The sequence below is a fragment of the Carettochelys insculpta genome, chromosome 30, assembly GCF_033958435.1.
Source record: "Carettochelys insculpta isolate YL-2023 chromosome 30, ASM3395843v1, whole genome shotgun sequence".
Taxonomy (NCBI): Eukaryota; Metazoa; Chordata; order Testudines; family Carettochelyidae; genus Carettochelys; species Carettochelys insculpta.
Genome location: NC_134166.1, coordinates 14354716 through 14374669, shown reverse-complemented (window position 1 = coordinate 14374669; position 19954 = coordinate 14354716). Strand labels below are relative to the sequence as shown.

The following is a 19954-nucleotide window of genomic DNA, read 5'->3' as shown; positions in this document are numbered from 1 at the left end:
AACGTTAACATATTTGTCTATTGACAACTCTTTGCAGTGGTAAGCTGTCACTTTAATTGGGGTGGATGGGGTTTTCTGATCCTGCTGGCTTTCTCGGTGGCTCTGGGCAGAAGTGTGGGACCAGCAACAGCCCGGACAGAACCAGTCCCAAAGAAGGTGGGCTGAGTCAACTCTCACTGCCAGTGGGAGCAGCCTGCTTTGTCTCCCTCTGTTTCTGGTTCTTCTGGGTGATTGCTTTGGACCACCACACATGGTCACTTTCTGCTGCAGCCTTCCAGCAGCAGTATTTGAGGTTTGCATTTGACTTCTCCATGTGGATGCAGGAATAGACCAGCCTCAATGGGGTCAGAGATGCAGCTTTCCCGAGGCTATGACAAACAGCTCTGTAGTCGTTTCACCATCTATTGACTGGTCTCTTCTGACCTCATTTCAGCCTGTCTGTGACAAATCTGGCCAGAGGTTTGGCTAGACCCTCTTCCCCTTCCTGAGTTAGAGGCAGGACCCAGAAGTCCTTGTGCCCAGCCCTCCTGCTCTAAGCACTAGACTCTACTCCTCTTCCAGCTCTGGAGGCAGAACATAGGAGTCCAGATTTGGCTGCATCACAGACCCCAGCACTGAACTAGGGCTTCTCCATCACCATGAAGGCTTCTCCTGCTGTATGCGTCCTGGCTGCTCTCCTGGCTACAGGTGAGCGGGGCTGGGCTTCTTCAGGGGCTGATTTCCTAATGACTCCAACATGCCAACAGTTCAGAGCCACCTGCCCAGTAAGACAGCTAATTAAGGCAACTGAAAAGCAGCCCTGGAATACCAGGAGCTCAGCTGGGGAGGGTCTGAATGACAACACCAGAGGAGCAGAGGGTTAAACGCCACAAAGCCCCCTGGACAATGAGGGAAATGAGTATGGAAATAGGAGCGAATATGTCGTCTTTAAGTCACCAGAACCGCATTATGACAGGGCACGTTCAGAACTGGCTGGGACCGAGGACATCCCTGAGAGGAGGTTTTCCTGTGGGCTGGTCTGACAGGCAGCAGATCTGAATTTCACACCCAGGAGGTCAAGACAATCTCAGAGGCATTGCTGCACCATCCCCAGCTGGGGCCAAAGGGCCGTAGCTCCCCAGGGACTGTAGGGGAAGGAAGGAGCAACCCATGATCTCTGTCCTGGAGGGGCCCAGGTTTCCCTGTGCTCAGTGCGGGACACAGGGGGGAAAAAAATCAAGCGAGTTCCTCAGCAGTGGGTGAGAACGGTGCCGCACGAACATTTCCACGAACAGCACTTGAATGGAGGCCCTGGTAAAAAAGAAACCTGGCGAAGCTGAATTCCTGTTATTTGCTTTCTTATCTGTGAGGGTTTATTTCTCACGGGGGAGGTGTGGGCAGAGCCAGCCTAGGGGCTCGGTAGTGGCTGTGGGTCCCACGCCAAGCCCTGCTGCCGGCGAGCCGCCTTGAGCCCTGGAAATTCTTCAGGCAAGCCTGGAGGAGGGAGGTGACACACACATACACATGCTCCCAAACACCCTTCACATGGGGCGTGGTGAGGGTTGCCAGATTTTTGGGGATGGTTGGCAGGACAGGCAGCCCCAGATGTGGGATCCCTGGCTGGTGGGGCAGGAAAACCAGCAGCGCTGTGGCTGGGAGGCTGCTGTGGCTGGGATCTTCCCCAGCTGGTGGGGAGAAGGCGGGAACCAGCAGCCCTGCAGCTGGGAGGCTGCTGTGGCTTGGATGCTACCCCCAGGCTGGGGCACCCTGAACTGCAGACAGCTCCTAGCATGGGGCTTCTGGGGCCCCCTCCCCACTGGGGTTCCCATGACTGGGAGCCATCTGGGGCACAGAGCCCCACCAGCAGCCACAGGAAACCCTTCTGGGCTCAGGGATTCCCATGACAAGTCCTGCAGTCCTGCATTTATGCAAAAAAGTTGCTGTGGGACTTTTCATGGAATTTCAGGACCATCCTGCACATTGCAGGGTGTCCTGCACCCTTCCTCCCTGGCGTTCTCCTCCTGCCGTGTCTGGCTGGGCCCCAGGATGGACCATGTCTCCCAGTACCCAGTCCGGCATCTTTCCACGGCAAACCGGGGAGGGGACACAGAGTCCCATAACGCCCTTCCCAAGAGCTGTACCAAAGCTCACACCAGCCTATGGCCAACAGCTGCCTTTCAGCACCGCTCAGGAGGGAAGGGGCGGGAACTGCTTCCAGCTGGTCGGGGGGTGACCTGACCCAGGTCTTTGCAGAGCTCAGGTTCCCCTCCCAGCCCCAGCCCCACTCCCCTGTGGCTGGAAGCTGCCCATAGACAAGACCAGGCTTCCCCCTAATTTTTTCCATCTGTGAGAGGAATACACTTTATTCTGTGCAGAAGTGCACCACCCATAGAACTAACTAATCCGTTGGGCCCCACCCGAACCTCTCCTGGCCGGCCGCCTCAGAGGCTCGAGCAGCCGAGAAGCTGGCGCAGGAATGAGGCAAACTAATGATGGTCCCAGGGCTGCTTATACCTTCTCCCACATGGAGGGCCCCCCCCCACTGCATGGCAGCGAGGTGGGGTGCAGCCCTGTGAGCTGTCCCTTGAGCAGTCACCTGTCTCTGCAGTCAGTTCTCTGCAGGAGTCAGGGACCGGTTCTCTCCACAGAGCTGGGAGCAGGACACGCCCCCCTGGTGGGGCTATGGGGACGAAGTGGGGCGGGCGGGGGGTGAAGGGCCTGGCAGGGAGAGGGCACAGAAGTGGCTGACGCCTGCCAACACTCACGGGCGCCAGCTGGAAACGGGACAGGGGCAGGACCCCGGTGGCCCTCCCCCTCCACTCAGCGCCAGGTGAGGGTGAGCAGGGATCTGGGCGAGCAGCGGGACCTGCCAGCGCCAATGAGGCCAGTGGAAAATAAGGGAGAATTTGCTGGGTTTTATGACACAGTCAGGATGCTGCAGGAGGGTTTAACGTTAGACACGGGGTGTCTGAGCTCTCTGTCTCCCCTGCTCCAGGCTCCTGTCTGCAGTGTGAAGTTTGCTCCGGAACAGGAAACAACTGCACAGGCAGGATGCGGCCCTGCGCCACCGGGCCCGACACCTGCGGCATCTTCCTTACCGAAGTCACACTGAGTAGGTGGGAGAGACCCTTGCCAGCAGGGTGGGGGGGAAACTGGATGTGTCCTCCCACCCTGCAGGGGGGCACCCCATGGAATAACACTGAGCCCCTGGATGGGACAGGCGGGGGGGAGGGAGGAGTGGGCCTCGCCCCTTACTCAGACTTTGGCCCCGCTCCCACGCAGTGTTGGCCCCGCCCCTCATTCCTGGTTTGGCCCCGCCCCTCACTCAGTTTGGCCCTGCCCCCACACCAAATTTGGCCCCACTCCTCACGCAGCGCTGAGTCAAAGTCCACTCGAGGCTCTGGCTAGCGTCCATAGCTGGAAACCTCTTGCTGGGAATCGGTTTCTGGGCCAGGTCAGCCATTCCTAGCAAAGGGCATCAGCTGCCCTCAGACCCCAGAGGCTGGGGAGCTCAGCTGGGCTATGGGGGACCCAAGTTCAAAGCCCCACAGTGTCCAACTCAGCCTGGAGGCTTTGGCCCAGTTCTCTCCCCTGCTACAGCTGCGCTAGGCAGAATCCCCAGTTGAAGTCGTTCAGTCTTGTATGAAACAGTTCTGCATTGCCTGGACGCCAATTCTCCTGCAGCAACAGGGAGCAACAGCAACACCCTTGGCTTGTGGGTATATGGGGGGCACCCCCACATCTCCTCTCGGGTTGGGGCCTCAGAGTGTCCCAGGGAACAGCCCCAACAGTTGATGTCAGTAAGGAAGGCCACATCTGGGAATCCAGCTGCAGTTAAAGGGTGAGCTGGGCACATGGCACGGAGATTTCAGCTGCTGTGCCCATACCACCTGGCGGAAGCTTTGGCAATGAAAGGACTTTATGGGCAGGGGATTCAGCCCCCGCCTCACCTGAGGGTCCGGCAGGAGCTGCAGGATCTAAATGCTGGGGATAGGGCCAGAAATCCCTTTCTGTAGCCCTGCAGGACATTGGGTTAGTCATGCCCCTGCTCTGTGCCTCAGTTTCCCCACGGGTAGCAGAAGGCGAGAGGCCCAGGGCTGTTGCCGTGAAGAGGGCATCAGAGGAGTGGGAGCAGAAGGGGAGGAGATCTCAGACATTTCCTCCTGTGCAGTGGGAATGAAGACACTGAGCGTTGTCAAGGGCTGCGTGACCTCCAGCCAGTGTGGCACCGGCCCCGTCTCCATGAATTTTGGGAACGAAATTTCATTGATGACAGTCATCGCCTGCTGCGTGGGGGACGCCTGCAGAACAGTCAATGCTACACGTAACTGTCCCCTTCCGCACCTCTCCGCCCCCTTCCTCCTGCACCTCCGGCTGCCTGGAACCTACCCGTGTTAACGTCCTGAGCCTGGGCCTCCTGCCCTGCAGGGGGCGCCCCACGGAATAACACTGAGCCCCTGGGAATTGTCCTCCTGCCCAGCGGGGGGCACCCCATGGAATAACACTGAGCCCCTGGGAATTGTCCTCCCACCCTGCAGGGGGCACCCCATGGAATAACACTGAGCCCCTGGGACTTGTCCTCTTGCCCTGCAGGGGGCACCCCATGGAATAACACTGAGCCCCTGGGAATTGTCCTCCTGCCCAGCGGGGGGCACCCCATGGAATAACACTGAGCCACTGGGAATTGTCCTCCCACCCTGCAGGGGGCACCCCATGGAATAACACTGAGCCCCTGGGAATTGTCCTCCCACCCTGCAGGGGGCACCCCATGGAATAACACTAAGCCCCGCCCCCAGGTTCCCTGCTGCACATCTGTCCCCTGCCCCTGCTGCCCCCGGTGGCCTTGGAGCTGCAGCGCCTCCTACAGGAGCACCCAGAGCTGAGCTGTGTGGCTCCCCAGCCCCGACACCTCCTGGGGCACCTCCCCCAGCTGACTGCGCTTGCTCTGCTTCTTCCCAGTGCCCGCGCCTGACACCAAACCCAATGGCCGGTGGTGTCTGGGCTGCTACGAGCTGACCACCGAGACATGCCGTGAAGAGCCCATTGAGTGCACTGGCACCGAGACCCAATGCATTGATGCTGCTGGGACCATCGCAACTAGTAACTGCAGTTCATTGATTCTGGGGTGGTTTATCCACTGCCTAAGGCAAAAGCCAGGTGATGGCGGGGGAGGAAGCGGTAGCAGGTTGTGAAGGGGTTCAGAGGTCCCCAAGCTCTGCACCCCGTCCGCTGGCAGGAGTGACTCTCGCTCAGCAGGAGAACAGCGGGTTTATTAGCCAACAGGACACAGCGTCGTACAGAGGAGTCAGTACAGCTGGCAGAGACAGCCAGGCCAATCTACGCTGGGGAGCGGAGGCCCCGAGGGGCCCCCAGAGCCGGGGCCTCGCCCCCTCCTTCCTCTCTCTCTCCCAGCCCAGACTCACTGCTTCCAACTCCCAGTTCCAACTCAAACCCCTCAGGCTCCACCTGCCCCTTTGTCTGCAGCCCAGAGGTGTCACCTGGTTACCTTCAGTAGGAGCCCCGCACCCTCTGTGAGACACACATTTCCCCCACTACATCACATAGGTAAAGGCATCAGCAACAGACCAGGACACCTGGGTTCCATTCCCAGTGCTGGCCTCTGGTGAGACCCTTGCCCAGCATCTTCCCCTCCCTGGGCTTCTGGTTCTCCTTCCCCCAGTGTCTGCCTACGGTTCAGTCTCCAACCTCTTCGGGGTGGGGACCGGTTTAATATTGTGGAGCCCCTGTAAAGTCGGGCACTGCACAGACCCCTAGTGAAGCTAAGGGACCCATGCTGTGCCGTGCACAAAAAAACCAAACAAACACACACAAAAATAGGGAGCTATAGCTACAGAAAGCCTGCAGTAGCTGTTGGCATAGTGGGGAGATGGAAAACCTGAGGCCCCAAGATGTGCAGTGACTTGCCCAAGGTCACATAGGAAGGCTGTGGTGGGGCTCGGAACTGATCCTAGTTTTGCAAAGTCCCATCATGGTGCTTTAACTTGTCATGAAGCTACCCTGCTTGGAGACCCCACTCTTGCCACCAAACACTGACTTACTGCTTTGTAGAGGAACAGTGGAGCTACCACAAGCCTGCTCCAACCCCAGTGTTGTCAGTGGATTCTAGACTGGGGTTGCAAGTGACGTGCTCAAGTGCACACAGTAAGTCTGCCGGGGCCGGGGGGCAGCCAGGGCCAGCCAGGCTTGGGTGTGGGGGCAGACTAAAGGGGAAGCTGGAGCCTTTCAGGGAGTTTGGAGGGGCCTGGAGGAGTGGGGGACTGTTGTGTCCTGCTTGAGGCATGCAGCTGCTCCCCTGACAATGCCCTGCTTCCCATCCCCCCTGCAGATGGCTCCCCACAAGAGATGATCATGAAGGGCTGCGTTTCCGCCTCCATATGCGCCAACTTAAAAGCAGGTCTGTCAACCTTCGCAGGGATTGTTTGGAATATGACGACAGACAAATGCACAGCGGCCTCTGGCATGGGCGATGTGCATCCGCGAGGAGCCGAATTCCTCCTCCCAGCCCTCACTGGCTTCCTCCTGCTCCTGAACCTTCTCCCTTGATCTCCCAACCCCCATGCAACAGCCCAGCCACGCACAGCTGCACCTTCTGCTGACTGCTCCCCAGGGGTGGGGTTCTCCTCCCCCGGCTGGAATCACAGCCCCTTAATATCGCTGCTCGGAATAAAACAAATGGGAGAACAAACTCCTTGGAGGCGTATTTATTTATTTGAGTGGGGGAAAGACTTAATTTAGGAGCAGGTTGGACGAATGTCGTCAGAGAGGGTCTGCTGGAGCCTGCCGTGAGCGAAGGAGGTTGGAGCTGGTGACCTCTCGCAGTCTATGATGTTTTGGTTCTCATGAGTTGGGCCATTCAGAAGCTGGTGAAAAATATCAGAGCGGTGACAGCCAGTTCAGTGCTTTCTCGCCAACTTCTGGGGCACGGCCCAGTACACAGCAATCGAGGACTGATGTTTTGGGATATCCCAGGGAAGGGGTAGCATCACCAGCCATCTAGCTAACAACCAATGAGGGCCCTGTCCTCCAGGAACGTTAACAAGTTCTTTTTTGAACCTCCTTACATATCTGCCCATCCCCGTCTTCTCTGGCAAGGAGTTCCATGCATTGGTGGGGGGAAAGTATTCAACCTTCTGTCTCCCCAGGAGCGAGCTCTGGCTTTGGTACTGCAGGATGGGTGAAATAACGCTTTCTCCCCGCCACTGCATGATTCCCTAGTCCTTTGTCACATCCCCTGACCCCTCTCTTCCGGAAGACCCCCCCCCCCCGCAGCCCCCCAGGAATCGCGCTTCTAAACGGCGTTGTGGAATCTGGAAGAAGGGTCTTCCGGAATCCAAATCATGTGACCGTATGCTAATGAGGCATGAGGAATTTGCATCTGTGCCTCATTAGCATATTTTGGGCTGTGTATTACCATGCCACTTTCAAAGAAAGCGGCCTGTGTAGAAACGGCCTGGAGGTTTTTATGTCCTGGTGTGACAAGGTCCTGGCTGGGATGACTTAGTTGGGGTTGACCTTGCTTTAGGCAGGGGGGCTGGACTCAATGACCACGTGGGGTCCCATCCAGGGCCGGCATTCAATGGTTCTATGGAACTGGCACTTTGACCATCCCACCCAGTGGAACTGAAATCCCGAAATCAATGTGCAATTCCCAGTCTCTGGTCTGTTTTATTGAGCATGACAATACAAAGGGGCAGTGAATCCATCTGGGAGGGAGGGTGGCTGCAGAGTGCGGCTGACACAGGCCGCAGGGGTCACTCTGAGTGTGGTGTGGCCGTTGCACTGGGGGATCAGGAGTGAAGCGTCAGCAGACGCCCAAGGAGGGCAGGAAAGAGGAGCCCAGCTGGTCGCAGCGTTATGCTGGCCCCAGCAGAGGCTGGTGTGCATTTGGCATTGGGCAGGTCTCCTATGATCTCCATGAATTTCCCCAATTCTCCTGTGATGTGGGCACAGGTCAACTCGGTAGCGCAGCCCTTCATGAAGGTCGGGGTGGAAGTTCCAGCTCCATGGGGAAGGGGGAAAAAGTGATCATTAGGAGGGGTGCAACAGCCAGCCTCCCTCCTCACAGCTCTGCCTCTGTGAGCCCTATGCACCCCCCGCCTACTCCAGCCTCCATCTCCCCTCCGGGTTTGCTCCGCCAGCCTGTCTAGCCTGGCCTGGCCGCCCCCTTACACGCATGTGCACAGTGGGTCCTTGAACAAGTCTCTGGCAGCTCTTCTCTAGAGGCCCCTGATGACAGCCAGATTAGGGCAGACCTGTATTACCCCCACCACTCATCTGGCAGAGCAACAGCTCAGTGTTGGTGCAAGCGGTGGGATCTCAAAGAAGGGTGGCTATGTCATCAGTTAAAGCACCGTGATGGGACTTCACTAAAGTAGGTTCAATTCCCAGCTCTGCCACAGACTGCCTGTGGGTCCTTGGGCTAATCATGGCACCACCCCATGCCCCAGTTTCCCTCCTTCTTAACTGGGGAGAATGAACCCCACTATGCCTACGGGGGCTGCAGGCTCTTTGGAGCTAGCAACAATATCACCTTATAAGTCTTCAGCACTTAGCTCAGCACAGCACAGGTTCCTTATCTTCACTGGAGGGCTGGGCAGAGCCCAGCATAGCAGGGGCACCCCATGCTGAGCCAGTCCCTACAGCCAGGAGGCACCAGGAAGGGCAGACACTGGCCCAAGGTCACACCAGAGGCCAGTGCTGGGGAGAGAACTCAGGAGTGCTGAGCTGCAGACGATTCCTTTCCCTGGCAGGCCCCACCCGCCATCTCGCATCTGCCTCACCAGGGAGAAAACAGCAAAGGAAATTAGCCCCGAATAAGTGAACAGAAGTTACTCATTTTTCTGGGCCCAGGGATATGGATACACTGCGTCTCGACACCGCTGCAATTGATGGTCTCTTCCCGGCATTGCTCAGGGGACTGGGAGTAGCAGGCTGGGCACCGCCAGCCATTGGGTTTGGTGTCAGGCGCAGGCACTGGGAAGGAGCAGAGCAAACGCAGTCAGCTGAGGGCGGGGGAGCCTCAGGAGGTGTCAGGGGCGGGGGAGTTCAGTCCCAGGTGCCCCTTGTAGGGGGCGCTGCAGCTCGGGGGATGAGGGAGGCAGCAGGGAGCCCTGGCTCCCTCCTCTGGGGGGGATCGGCTGGGTTCCGAGCTGGTGGAAGCCTAGACCCCCAGCTGCTAACCTCCCCCTGCCCAGGGGCTCAGCGTATGCCAGGGGGCACCCCCGTCAGGGTGGGAAAACCAGCCTCAGGAAGCTGATAGGGATGGTGGAGGAGATAGGGTGCTGCACCTTTCGCCACGTCTGGCTTGCAGTCATCCACCTGGCAGCAGGCAATGCTCATCCTTATTGTCTTTCCCTTCCCAAAATTCACAGAGATGGGCCCAGCTCTGCACTGGCTGGAGGTCACACAGTCTCTGACATCGGTCCGGGATTTCTGTCCCCCTGTGCAGGAGGAGAAGCCTGCGGTTTAATCCCCTTCCTCAACCCCAGGGGAGAAACTGAGGCAGAAGGCAGGGAAAATGAGTCACCGGAGGTCCCTGCAAAGCAATTTCTGCCCCTACCTCTAGCATTTCAATCCTCCAACTCCCCAACTCGGCTACCACTAAGTCCCAGGGTCCCCAAATCCCCTGCCCATAAAGTTCTTCAGTTCCCAAAGTTTCCACTGGCAGGAATATGCAGGACAACAGCTCAGCTGTGGGGGCAGTGGTGGGATCTCAAAGAAGGGTGGCTACATAATGAAATCCCCACGCCAGCAGCTCATCCCTTAACTGCAGCTGGATTCTCAGTAGGGGGTTCTCCTGTTGTTATCACCAGCAGGGCCTGACCATGGGGCACCCACCGGATCAGGCCCTGCAGAAAGCCCAGCCTGGGAGGAGATGCAGGTGTGGGGGTGACCCTTATGCCCAGGAGCCGAGTGGGCCAGACAATTCCCATTGGTGGGGGACAGTCAGTGCCCAGGAAATGGGTGGCTCCTGCAGGGGAGACAGGAGGATCCACTGGCTGGGAATTAGGGCAGAACCAACTCTGGATGAGGGGTGGGGCTTAGGCTACACCCTTCGCCTCGCCATTTCCTATTGTCTGGCTTAGACAGCTCCTGCTCCAGGTGCCGGGTTGGATGGATGCCATCCTCAGGTACATCCCGGTTTCCATGCACCGCACAGGAGCCTGGGCCAGGGCCAGAGCCTGGGTGGTTGCCCAGGTGTTTGGCCTCACAGTGCTGAGCAGAAGGCCCCCCTGGTGGAGCTAGCCCAGATCCCAAACCTGGCGTTCTCCCCCTTTAACCGCTGCTCAGAGCTGTCCATCCCACCACCTCCCTGGAGCAGGGACTGGGAGGGGACCCAGGTGTCCGAGTGGTTCCCAGCCCGGGCTGGTGCAGGATTGTCTCACCCACCCAACATGGATTCTATGGAGGCGAGAATGCATGAGTCTTTGCTGGCTGGGCAGGTCTGCGGGTCACTGTCACATTCGTCTCCGGAGCAAATCTTACACCTCAGACAGGCCCCTGCAGAGGGAGGGAGAAGAGGAGTTGTCTGGATTGGTCCCTCCCTGGGCTCTGCGGGGAGCACCAGGCACAGCACCCTGAGGTCCCTCCTGCAGCGCACAGCACCAGCTGGGTCCCTGGCCCCGGCGGGCTGCAGGTGTTTTGTTCTGCTCTGGGCTGGTAGCTCCCTGGGGCGGCTGCAGATCTTGTGCCCCCCCAGTGGTTTCTCCCACCATGTGAACCCCCAAAGAGCTCCCCTGGGGGTGTGAGCTGGTGTCACGCTCCAGTGTGGTGCCCCAAGGGGCCAAGTCACACTTGCTTCTGATTGCAATGCAGCTGCGCCCCCCAGACACCAGCTGGGCCCTGCCCCACTGACTGCAGTGCAGCTGTGACCCACAGACACCGGCTGGGCTCTGCCCCACTGACTGCAGTGCAGCTGTGACCCACAGACACCGGCTGGGCCCTGCCCCACTGACTGCAGTGCCACTGTGCCCCACAGACACCGGCTGGGCTCTGCCCCACTGACTGCAGCACAGCTGCGCCCCACAGACACCGGCTCGGAAGCACTTAGAACTGCTCTTCACATTGCCTGGAGCTCTGCTGCCCGTCACTCAGAGGACAAGCCCTGTAGAAATGGCCTCTGGGCAGTTGGATGCCCCCAGCTGCCCCTGTTATTCTGGGGCAACTTTTCAGTGAGGATCCGTTTCCCCCAGCCAGCAGCTCTGAGCTGTTGGTCTATGGGAGAAGTTAGGAAATCCACCCCTGTAAGAGCCCAGCCCCACTCACCCATAGCAAGGAGAGCAGCCAGGACGCAGACAGCGAGGGAGCTCTTCATGGCAATAGGTAAGCAATAGATCGGGGCTGGAGTATGTGGTGCAGGCAAATCTCTGGGCAGGGGCTTTATCACGGGCTGAAATGAGATCAGAAGAAAGCCTGCACGTGGATGAACCAGTCGCCAGGGTAGGATGGAACCACCAACCCTCTAACCCCAGTCCTGAAGCTCCTGCACTCCTGACCCCTTCACAGCTGGTTGTTTGTAGCACTCACCCGGAGACAAATCTGGAATAGTTCTGCTGGAAGTGCCTCAAAAAATGCCTTTGGGTCTGAGAATCCAGCAAAAGTACACGGGAGAAACAAAAATAAGAGAGAGAGAAAACAGGCTGCTCTGTGCGGCCGAGAGAGGCACCTCCCCTGATTTGACTCTACTCCAGGCTCTAGACAAAGATTGGGTCTTAGCGACTGGAGAAGTGGCAAGGCAGCAGAAAAGGACCTGGGGATTACAGAGGATGAGCAGCTGCATAAGAGTCAACAAGAAGGCACATTGGGGTACATTAGGAGGGGCATTGCCAGCAGATCTAGAGAAGTGGTTATTCCCCTCTATTGGGCAATGGTGAGGCCACATTTGGAATATTGCATCCAGTTCTGGGCGCTCCACTATAGAAAGGACGGGGACACGTTGGAGCGGGTCCAGCGGAGAGCAACAAAAATGATTAAGGGGCACATGACCTGTGAGGAGAGGCTGAGGGATTTGGGCTAATTTAGTTTGCAGAAGAGAAGCCTGAGGGTGATTTAATAGCAGCCTTCAGCTCCCTGAAGGGAAGCTCTAAAGCGGATGGAGAGAGGCTGTTCTCAGTGGTGACAGGCAGCAGAACGAGGAGCAATGGGCTGAAGTTAGCGGAGGAGAGAAGTAGGTTGGATATTAGGAAAAAATATTTCCCCAGGAGGGCGGTGAAGCACTGGAATGTGTTGCCTGGAGAGGTGGTGGAATCTCCATCCCTGGAGGCTTTTAAGTCCCAGCTTGACAAAGCCCTGGCTGGGATGATTTAGGTGAGGTTGATCCTGCTTTAGGCAGGGGGCTGGACTCGATGACCTCCTGGGGACCCTTCCAGCCTTAGGGTTCTATGATTCTAATTGGGGGTTGGAGACAGGACCCCTGGGTTCCCTCTCTGTCATTTTCAGGGGCGTGGGGTTTAGTGGGTTAGTGTGGGGGGCAGGATCCAGGCCTCCGGGGTTCTCTTCTTGCACTGGGAGGCGAGTGGGGACCAGAGACCAGGGGATGTCACTTACCCGGCCTCCTTAGGACTTCAGCCCGAGTCCCGTTTCCAGGCGTGGTGCGGATGGATAGTTCATCCAGGAAGTCAGGAGGTGCCACAGCCTTGTTCCTCCTTTTATAGAGGGGCCCTGGGAGGGGCACTGATGTAATTTGCTTTTATGTACTTCAGCCCACACGTCCCTCGGCCCTCCCCAGCTCCCCACCGCTGACACAATTTGGACACACGAGCGTGTTGACAAATGTGCCACCCTGCTTGCAGCGAGATGAAAACCACAGGGCTGAGCGGAACTGTCGCTCCTTTCGATCTTGGGGGTTGGAGCAATCTCAGGGAGTGGCCCCCTGATGGAGGGGCAGACGGACCCCTGGGTCCCATTCCTGGCTTGGTCAGGGCATGAGAGCAAGGATGGGAATCTTGGCTCTCCTTCCCTCCCTGGGGTGTGAGGGGTGGGGTGGCAGGACTCCTGGGTTCTTTGCATGGGGGAGCAGGCTGGAAGTGGGGCAGTCACAATTCCTGGATTCCCTGGAAAGCAAACAGAGTCCAGTAGTTGAAATGGGGCTCTAGGACTCCTGGGTTCTATCCCCAGCGCTGAGAGGGAAGAGGGGTGGGTTGGCGGGATGCTCTGCAAGCCATGGCTGTAGGGCTAGGGAATTGTCCCCCTCTCCCAGCATGATGCCCACAGAGCTGCCTCTGGGTATGAGCCCAGCTTGGCCCCGCTCAGGGTCTAAGCCAGCTCCTACAACCAGTGCCCCAGCAAATGGCTCTGGTTTGAAAGTGGAGTGGAGTGGAGTGGAGGGGGTGGGGAGCTGTGTCTACGCTTCAGAGGGGCACTCCAAGCTGCTGGGTCTCTCTCTGGCATGGGGAGAGGAGTGCAGGCCAAAGGTTGAGGCAGAGGACCCCCAAGGAGCTCTCCTTCCTGCTGCCCGGGCGGCTCACTCCAGGGCTTCAGCCATCGGCTAACAACCGGTGGCTCAAGGCAGGGGTGGGGCAAGGCTGGACACGCACCAGTTGCAGCACTGTGTGCTCGGGGCTGTGCGGGAGGCTCTTCCCTGTCCTGCTCCGGGATCGAGGCACACGGCAATTAATGTGGGACCGGCCTGGATCTGCAAAGCCCCTGCTCCCAGGCCGGAGACGGGAGTCTCGGTGGATGTTCTGCCGTGTGGGCAGACAAGATTCCCTGCCTGCAAAGACAGGGCGGTGCGGGGGCGGATGGAGCTGCAGCAGTGGTAGGACCCTGCTAGGAAGCAGAGAGAGAAGGAGCTTCTTGGGCCCAGAGTCCCCCGGAGGGGCAGGCCCTGGGGGGTCAGAGCAGGGGCGCAGGCTGCTGAGCTCCAGGAGGGCACATGGTCCTCAGGGCAGAAAGACCTGCCTTGCATAACTGAGCACTTCTCTTAAAGGAAGCAGGCTGGGAGGGGCCCCAAATGGTGGTTAAACTACACAGAGCCTCAGAGGTGGAAACTACAGCCCCGTAGCAAAACACATATGGGCCCAGAGCTAGGGACACAACCAGGAGTCCTGGCTCCCAGCCGCCACTCACACTCTAACCACTACACCCCACTCCGCTCCTGCATCGAGGCAGGGAACCCAGGAGTCCTGGATCCCAGCGCCACCGCCACCGCCCCCCCAGCCACTAGACTGCACTCCCCTCCTGCATCAAGGAGGGAACCCAGGTGTCCTGGCTCTAAGCCCCGCCCCTCCCCCAACTCCTATCCACTACACTCTGCTCCCCACCTAAACTACAGACACTTTCCTCCCAGCATCCAGAAATCACAGCTGGATCCGTCAGACCCAGAACCAGAATGTGCTCGAAGCAGATCTAGAGCTGCAGAATAGCATACACAGAAAAGGCCCAGAGACACATGGGATCCGCTCTGTGGCTTTATCTGTTTTGCTGCGCGGCTTTCCTGACTCTGCAGCCGGCCTGGTTGACCAATTTCTGGGGCCAGACTGGGTTGTTGTTGCTGCTGTTGGCAGGCTGGGAAATCGATGATGCAATTGTGCATTAGTCTTGTTGCAGCCTTCAAATCTGCCACCAACTTGCCCGGCTGTTGTTCCCCGGCCAGCTGCGCAAGCAGAGAGCAGCAGGCCACACCAGGCCTGGAAAGCCCCATGCCCTGGCTCTGCAACGAAGAACCAGATCCATGGTCTAAACTACTGCTGCTATTGTTTGCAGCTTCCTGCCTTTCCTGCACTTGACTCCCACGTGTGCAACAAGGAAGTAACCCCCAAGGTCACTAAACTTTGGGCAGTCGCTCTGCTGCCCATGGCTCTCTCTACTCCACAAAGGGCTTCATCACTCCATCCACTGCCCATCAAGGAGGGCACCAGGCCCTCACATTTTTGTGGAAATATGTTTTTGAATATGAATTTGCATGACCTGCATATGCTTTATGCCAAATGTGGCACGTGATGTGTCCTTGAAAAGCTTGTAATTGGCTGGATGTATCTATTTCATTTGTGGGCATATATTATTCTTGTATGAGAGGTTAGAAATATGACATAAAGCCAGTCATATATCCAGATGTGCTGGAGAAGGCCATTAGCTGAAGTCTAGGAACTTAATGGCCCAGTGCTCAAAGTAACGATCCATGACTAGCCTTGGTTACCCTGCCTATGTACATGAATGCATGCTGACAGGAGAATGGGGGCTGTGAAAACTGGCAGAGGAAATTGGAAGCCCCTGTGGACTGCTCTTGGACTTGATTTGAACTTTGGGCTGCTGGTCATGTGCAGAACACCTCCCACCACTGCTCAACCAATGCTCAGTCAAACCTTGGCCCATAAATTTCAGGTCTGGTTCATATCCTCTTTTGTCTTATCTTGAGATTCACTCTAGGTGGGCCAGGAGTTCATCCCCCATGATGCTCTGCCCCAGTCCCTGATAATGGGGGGGCAGAGGCTGATCTGGATCTCAGCTGAGCAAGGCCAAGAACATCAAATGGATCCAGTGTGATTCACATCTCCAGCATGTGAGCAGGGGGCTCCAGAGTTCCCTGCTGGTCCAACCTTAGCTGCGGCTGAACCGTGAGTAGCTCCATGGGTGAGAAAGGAGTAACTGTGCCCGATCTCGCATTGGCTGGAGGACACCCAGGTCACTTGGAGATGCCGCGGGCATGTGTCCAGCCCTGCTCACCCCCGCCTGGTGTCACCAATTGTTAGCAGGTGCCCAAGCTGCTGGATTGGGCAGAGGGGGAAGCAGAAGGCAGAGCTTCTCCTTGGGAAGAACGCACCATGTTGCTCTCTGGGGTCCTCTGCCCCAGCCATTGGCCCGCACTTGCCTCCCCGCACCAGGGCGAGACCCTGCAGCTCAGAGTCCCCGTTTGAAGTGTAGACACAGTGCCCACCTCCTCCCATCCACTCCACTTTCAAACTAGTCAACTGCAGTGACACCGGGCAACGAATGTGGAAGCCAGCTGATGCCCTGGGCTCAGTGTGCTCAGGCACAGCAGGATTGTGGTCACCATGCTGAGGTGGGGTGGGGTGAGATACCCACCAAACCCTGAGCCCTTTTTTGTGTGGAACCCAGGAATCCTGGCTTCCACTCCCATCCCACCAAGTCAACACACCCCAGCACCAGGGGTAAAAACCACCAATCCTGATTCTTTGCGAGTCCTGCTCTAACCACTGGGCCCCACTCCCCATCTAGATCACAAACCCTTTTCCTTCCAACCCCCAGCAATCTCAGCTGGAGCTGTCAGAAGCAGAATCCGCTTAGGCTCAGAGCAATTCTTGAGCCAGAGAATAGCCTGGGCAGGAAAGCCCAGGAGATGGGTGCAGCCTGTTCCATGGCCTTGTTTATTTCATTTTATGGCTCTCTCTGCTGTCAAAACAAAAAAGCAGTCCAGTAGCACTTTAAAGACTAACAAAAAGTGCTAGTGGGCTGCTTTTTTGTTTTGATAGTATATAGACGAACACAGCGATCTCTCTGTTACTATTCTCCCTGCTGCGTGGTAGGAGCAGTTGGCCAGTTTCTGGGGCCAGGCCGGGTTGTTGCTGGTATTAGATGACAGGAAAATTGATGATGCAATTAAGGATTACTCTTGGTGCAACCTTGTGAATCTGCCACCAACGGGCCCGGTTCTGTCCCCAGGACAGCTGCAGAAACAAAGAGCAGCAGGCTGCTCCCTGTTGTCGCAAGCCCCACGCCAGCCCCTCCGGTCAAAACAGAAAGAGTTCTGTTCCCCCAGTGTGTCTCTTGGGCTGCACTGTTCTCTTTGCCCCTCTGTGTGTAAGCTGCTTTGCCATGTGGGGGTCAGTCCATTGTCCAGTGTTCTCTCTACTCCACAAAGGCATTTTATTACTCCTTCCCCTGAGCCTTAAGGAATGAGGCTGGGCCAGCCCGTCGCCCTTACAGGTTGGGGATTAATTAAGAAAACAGGCAAGTGGTAACCGCTGTTCATTTATTCTGGGGTTTCCCTCTTGTAACAAGTTCAGAACCAGGAGCGATCAATCTTTCCAGGCTTAGTTCATAGCAAAGCTGCTTCTGAGTTGGTGAGCTGGAGGGAAGACGAAGAGAGAAGAACCCCAGGGCTCTCTTGCCCATGCGGAGGGAACGCCCGGGTGAACGCACGTCTACAAATGAGCCTGTCACATAGGCAGGTCCTCTGTTGGTGTCCTTTTTAGGAAGTTAACCCTTGCTTGTCTGCTGAATTGCACGTTTCCAGCCAGCTTCCACACATGGACTGGCACCTGATAAGGCCCTTTGTCTGTCAGGTTTGACTTCACCTGACTTGTATCGGAGGGGTAGCCGTGTTAGTCTGGATCTGTAACAGCAACGAAGGGTCCTGTGGCACCTTATAGACTAACAGAAAAGTTTTGAGCATGAGCTTTTGTCAGCAAAGACTCTCTTCATCAGATGCTGGACCCTTCACCTGACTTGGGACCCTTCACAACAGGTTGCCAAGCCTGTTAGAAACAAATGTCTCAAATACCAGTGCAGAGCCAATACTTATAACCAGGCTTCCTCCTGCTTTATTTCCACCCATGGGCGGAATAAATTTTATTATGTGCACCCAGGCATGTGGAGATGTACACCACCAGTAGTAACACATGCTGCCAGCTTAATCTCTCCTGGGCAGCTGCCCAAGTGCTTAGCTCACCGGGAACCCTGCTTATAACGTCACATAGAAAAATGATCCGTCCCTATGAGCAGTACAAACAGCATCAGCGAATTGTCAGCTTTCCATAGACACCTCCCGTGGCCCACTTGGCACGAGATTTGGTGCACACCTAGAACAGCGATTACAACAAGGATTTGCATGTTCCTCTCCAAACCCAGTAACATCATGGCAGGGGCAGAGCACGGGGGTTGTCCCAGGTCCCCCACCCCCATAGGGATGGTGCTGTGGATGCAGGGCGAGGGCAGGATGGCTGGCTGCCAGAGGTGACCCCACTTTACGTGCTGCTGCATTGCTAGATGACTGGTAGGGCTAAGAGAGGCCTGAAGGAGACCATCCAGGAGAAGGGGGAGACCATCCAGGGTGAGGGAGGCTGCGGGGAGGGGAGCAGGTAGGGAGCAGAGGCAGTGAACGCCCTGGGTGGGGCTCTAGGAGCGGAGGAGAGATGGGGAGGCCATCGTATCCCAAACCAGCCTCAGTGTGGAGTTATTCCCTGACACCCGTCACCCATGTTTCCATCCCACACAGGTGGCGCAGCCGTCTCCTCCTCCCTGAAGGGCTGCGCTAACGAGGTCGCCTGTGCGCAGGGAAAAGCAGTTTTGAGCCCCCGGGCAGGGGTGAGTGGAACGGTGACTCTGAAATGCAAAGCGCCGGGTACAGCTCCAGGACCTGCCGGGCTCCTTGGCCCAGCCCTGGCCGGGCTCCTCTTGCTGAAGTTCTCCTTCTGATTTCGCATCCCACCCAATGGCCAGGCCGCACTCAAGGACACCCTGGCCCTGGTACCTGCCCCTCTCGGCAGCCGCTGTCCCCTCCGGGGGCTCCTGGCTGCATTCATGTCCCCTTCATAGTGTTGCGCTAAAACGAACCAAACTCGTCAGAGAGGTTTACTTCATTTCGATGGGCAGAATTGTAACAGAAGCGGGTGGGACATTCCTACATCTTAGAGCGACCCCAACTGGTGGAATCTGGGTGACAGTTCTCAGTTATGAATCTTTTTCTATCTAGGCCTGGCCAAATTTCAGGTTTTTACATCAATGGAGAATAGTCACATTTCCTTTAAGATTTTTTCCTGATTTGATCCTTTTAAATTTTCACGCTTGTGGGAAATGACAGTGGACAATCATGACAGCTATTGATAGAGATATGCATGTTACTAATAAATGTGTTGTTGTTCCTTATTCCCCTGAGAAAGGTCCTGCGTAATTCTTTAAATATGACAATTTTAAAGATTGTTTTCTGTTTTGACCCGTTTAAATTTTCACAGCAGCAGGAAATAACAGAGGGCAATCATGATATAATGAGTCAATGCTGAGCTTCAACAATTAACGGCTTTTTAATCATTACCGCATAAATTGTTGACGTCACCTGTCAGAATATGCAATGCCAAGAGTAAAGCTCTAGAAAATTCTCAACAAGCATTTTTCTTACTGTGCCAACCAGAAAATGTTGTTATTTAAATATCTGTTTGTTGGTTTGGGTGTGTGTCTGGGTATACCAAAGCTGATCAATTGCAGCTGATGATTAATTGCTGATCAATTGCAGCTTTCTTTGCCCAGGAAAGCTTATGCTCCAAAATATCTGTTAGTCTATAAGGTGCCACAGGACGTCTTGTTCTCGAAGATACAGACTAACACGGCTCCCTCTCTGATAACTGACTGACGAACATCTTATCCCTCCAACCCTACATAGATCCATCACAACCTACATCTGCCTCTTCTGCTTCTGTCTGTGCTCCTGCGGTGAGGTGAACATAAATAACGTGCTGCTCTGGAATCTGTTGGCTAAGGTCAGCGAGGGAGGTTTAAGAACAGAGCTGCGAATAAAGCCTTGAGTTTGGGAGGTGCAGGTTAGAATTCCCAACCTGGGAAATAGTCTCAGACTGTCCGCCACCAGCTCCCATCAAAATGGCACCCCAGCTGGAAGTGGCTCCAAATTTCCAGTCAAAAACTTTTGCTGTTGAAAATGGGATGAAAATTTGACTTCCCTTTTATTTATTTATTTAAAATATTTTTACCCCGCCTCTCGGTTTCAATTGTTCGAGGTGGCGTACAAATTTTTTTAAAAATATAAACATATATAAAAAGTTTTAAAAGTACAGAACTCCCAAAGGATGTAAAACCCACTAAAACCTCTCAGAAGCAGGAGCCCACACACAAACTCAAACACACATAAACCCTTTACACTGAGCAACAGTATTTTTCAAAAGCCAAACAAAATAGAGGCTGGAGTGAGCGTTTGAGATAAGGAGGGGCACGGAAGCACATGACCTATGAGGAGGGGCTGAGAGATTTGGGCTTGTTTAGTTTG

The 19954-nt window shown here is 56.0% G+C and overlaps 2 protein-coding genes across 3 annotated transcripts; one reads left to right on the top strand and one right to left on the bottom strand.

Annotated features, from left to right (window-relative positions):
• The first annotated feature begins 511 nt into the window (after nucleotides 1–511).
• Nucleotides 512–6543, top strand: LOC142004071 (phospholipase A2 inhibitor gamma subunit B-like). The gene is made up of 5 exons (XM_074981491.1): nucleotides 512–687; nucleotides 2975–3091; nucleotides 4151–4303; nucleotides 4939–5079; nucleotides 6326–6543. The coding sequence occupies exons 1-5, from the start codon at nucleotides 639–641 to the stop codon at nucleotides 6541–6543; spliced, it is 678 nt and encodes a 225-aa protein (XP_074837592.1). The 5' UTR covers nucleotides 512–638.
• A 1042-nt stretch (nucleotides 6544–7585) lies between these two features.
• LOC142003795 (phospholipase A2 inhibitor gamma subunit B-like) lies at nucleotides 7586–12607 on the bottom strand. Of its 2 annotated transcripts, XM_074981074.1 has the most exons (6): nucleotides 12547–12607; nucleotides 11266–11389; nucleotides 10390–10500; nucleotides 9288–9440; nucleotides 8833–8973; nucleotides 7586–7999 (listed from the first exon to the last, which is right to left on the bottom strand). In XM_074981074.1, the coding sequence occupies exons 2-6, from the start codon at nucleotides 11312–11314 to the stop codon at nucleotides 7788–7790; spliced, it is 666 nt and encodes a 221-aa protein (XP_074837175.1). In that variant the 5' UTR covers nucleotides 11315–11389; nucleotides 12547–12607; the 3' UTR covers nucleotides 7586–7787. The 2 variants fall into 2 exon arrangements, with proteins under 2 accessions (XP_074837175.1, XP_074837174.1); XM_074981073.1 differs by lacking the exon at nucleotides 12547–12607 and having other exon boundaries at nucleotides 11266–11563.
• Nucleotides 12608–19954: the final 7347 nt, after the last annotated feature.

What these genes read in the sequence shown, in the direction of transcription:
- LOC142004071 (XM_074981491.1), top strand. Translation starts at nt 639, where the DNA reads ATGAAGGCTTCTCCTGCTGTATGCGTCCTGGCTGCTCTCCTGGCTACA. An exon ending in GGCTGCTCTCCTGGCTACAG is followed by an intron (nt 688 to 2,974) that starts GTGAGCGGGGCT and finishes CCCCTGCTCCAG; the next exon opens with GCTCCTGTCTGCAGTGTGAA. An exon ending in TGCTGGGACCATCGCAACTA is followed by an intron (nt 5,080 to 6,325) that starts GTAACTGCAGTT and finishes TCCCCCCTGCAG; the next exon opens with ATGGCTCCCCACAAGAGATG.
- LOC142003795 (XM_074981074.1), bottom strand. Translation starts at nt 11,314, where the DNA reads ATGAAGAGCTCCCTCGCTGTCTGCGTCCTGGCTGCTCTCCTTGCTATG. An exon ending in GGCTGCTCTCCTTGCTATGG is followed by an intron (nt 10,501 to 11,265) that starts GTGAGTGGGGCT and finishes CTCCCTCTGCAG; the next exon opens with GGGCCTGTCTGAGGTGTAAG. An exon ending in CCCTGGGCCCAGAAAAATGA is followed by an intron (nt 8,000 to 8,832) that starts GTAACTTCTGTT and finishes TTCCCCATGGAG; the next exon opens with CTGGAACTTCCACCCCGACC.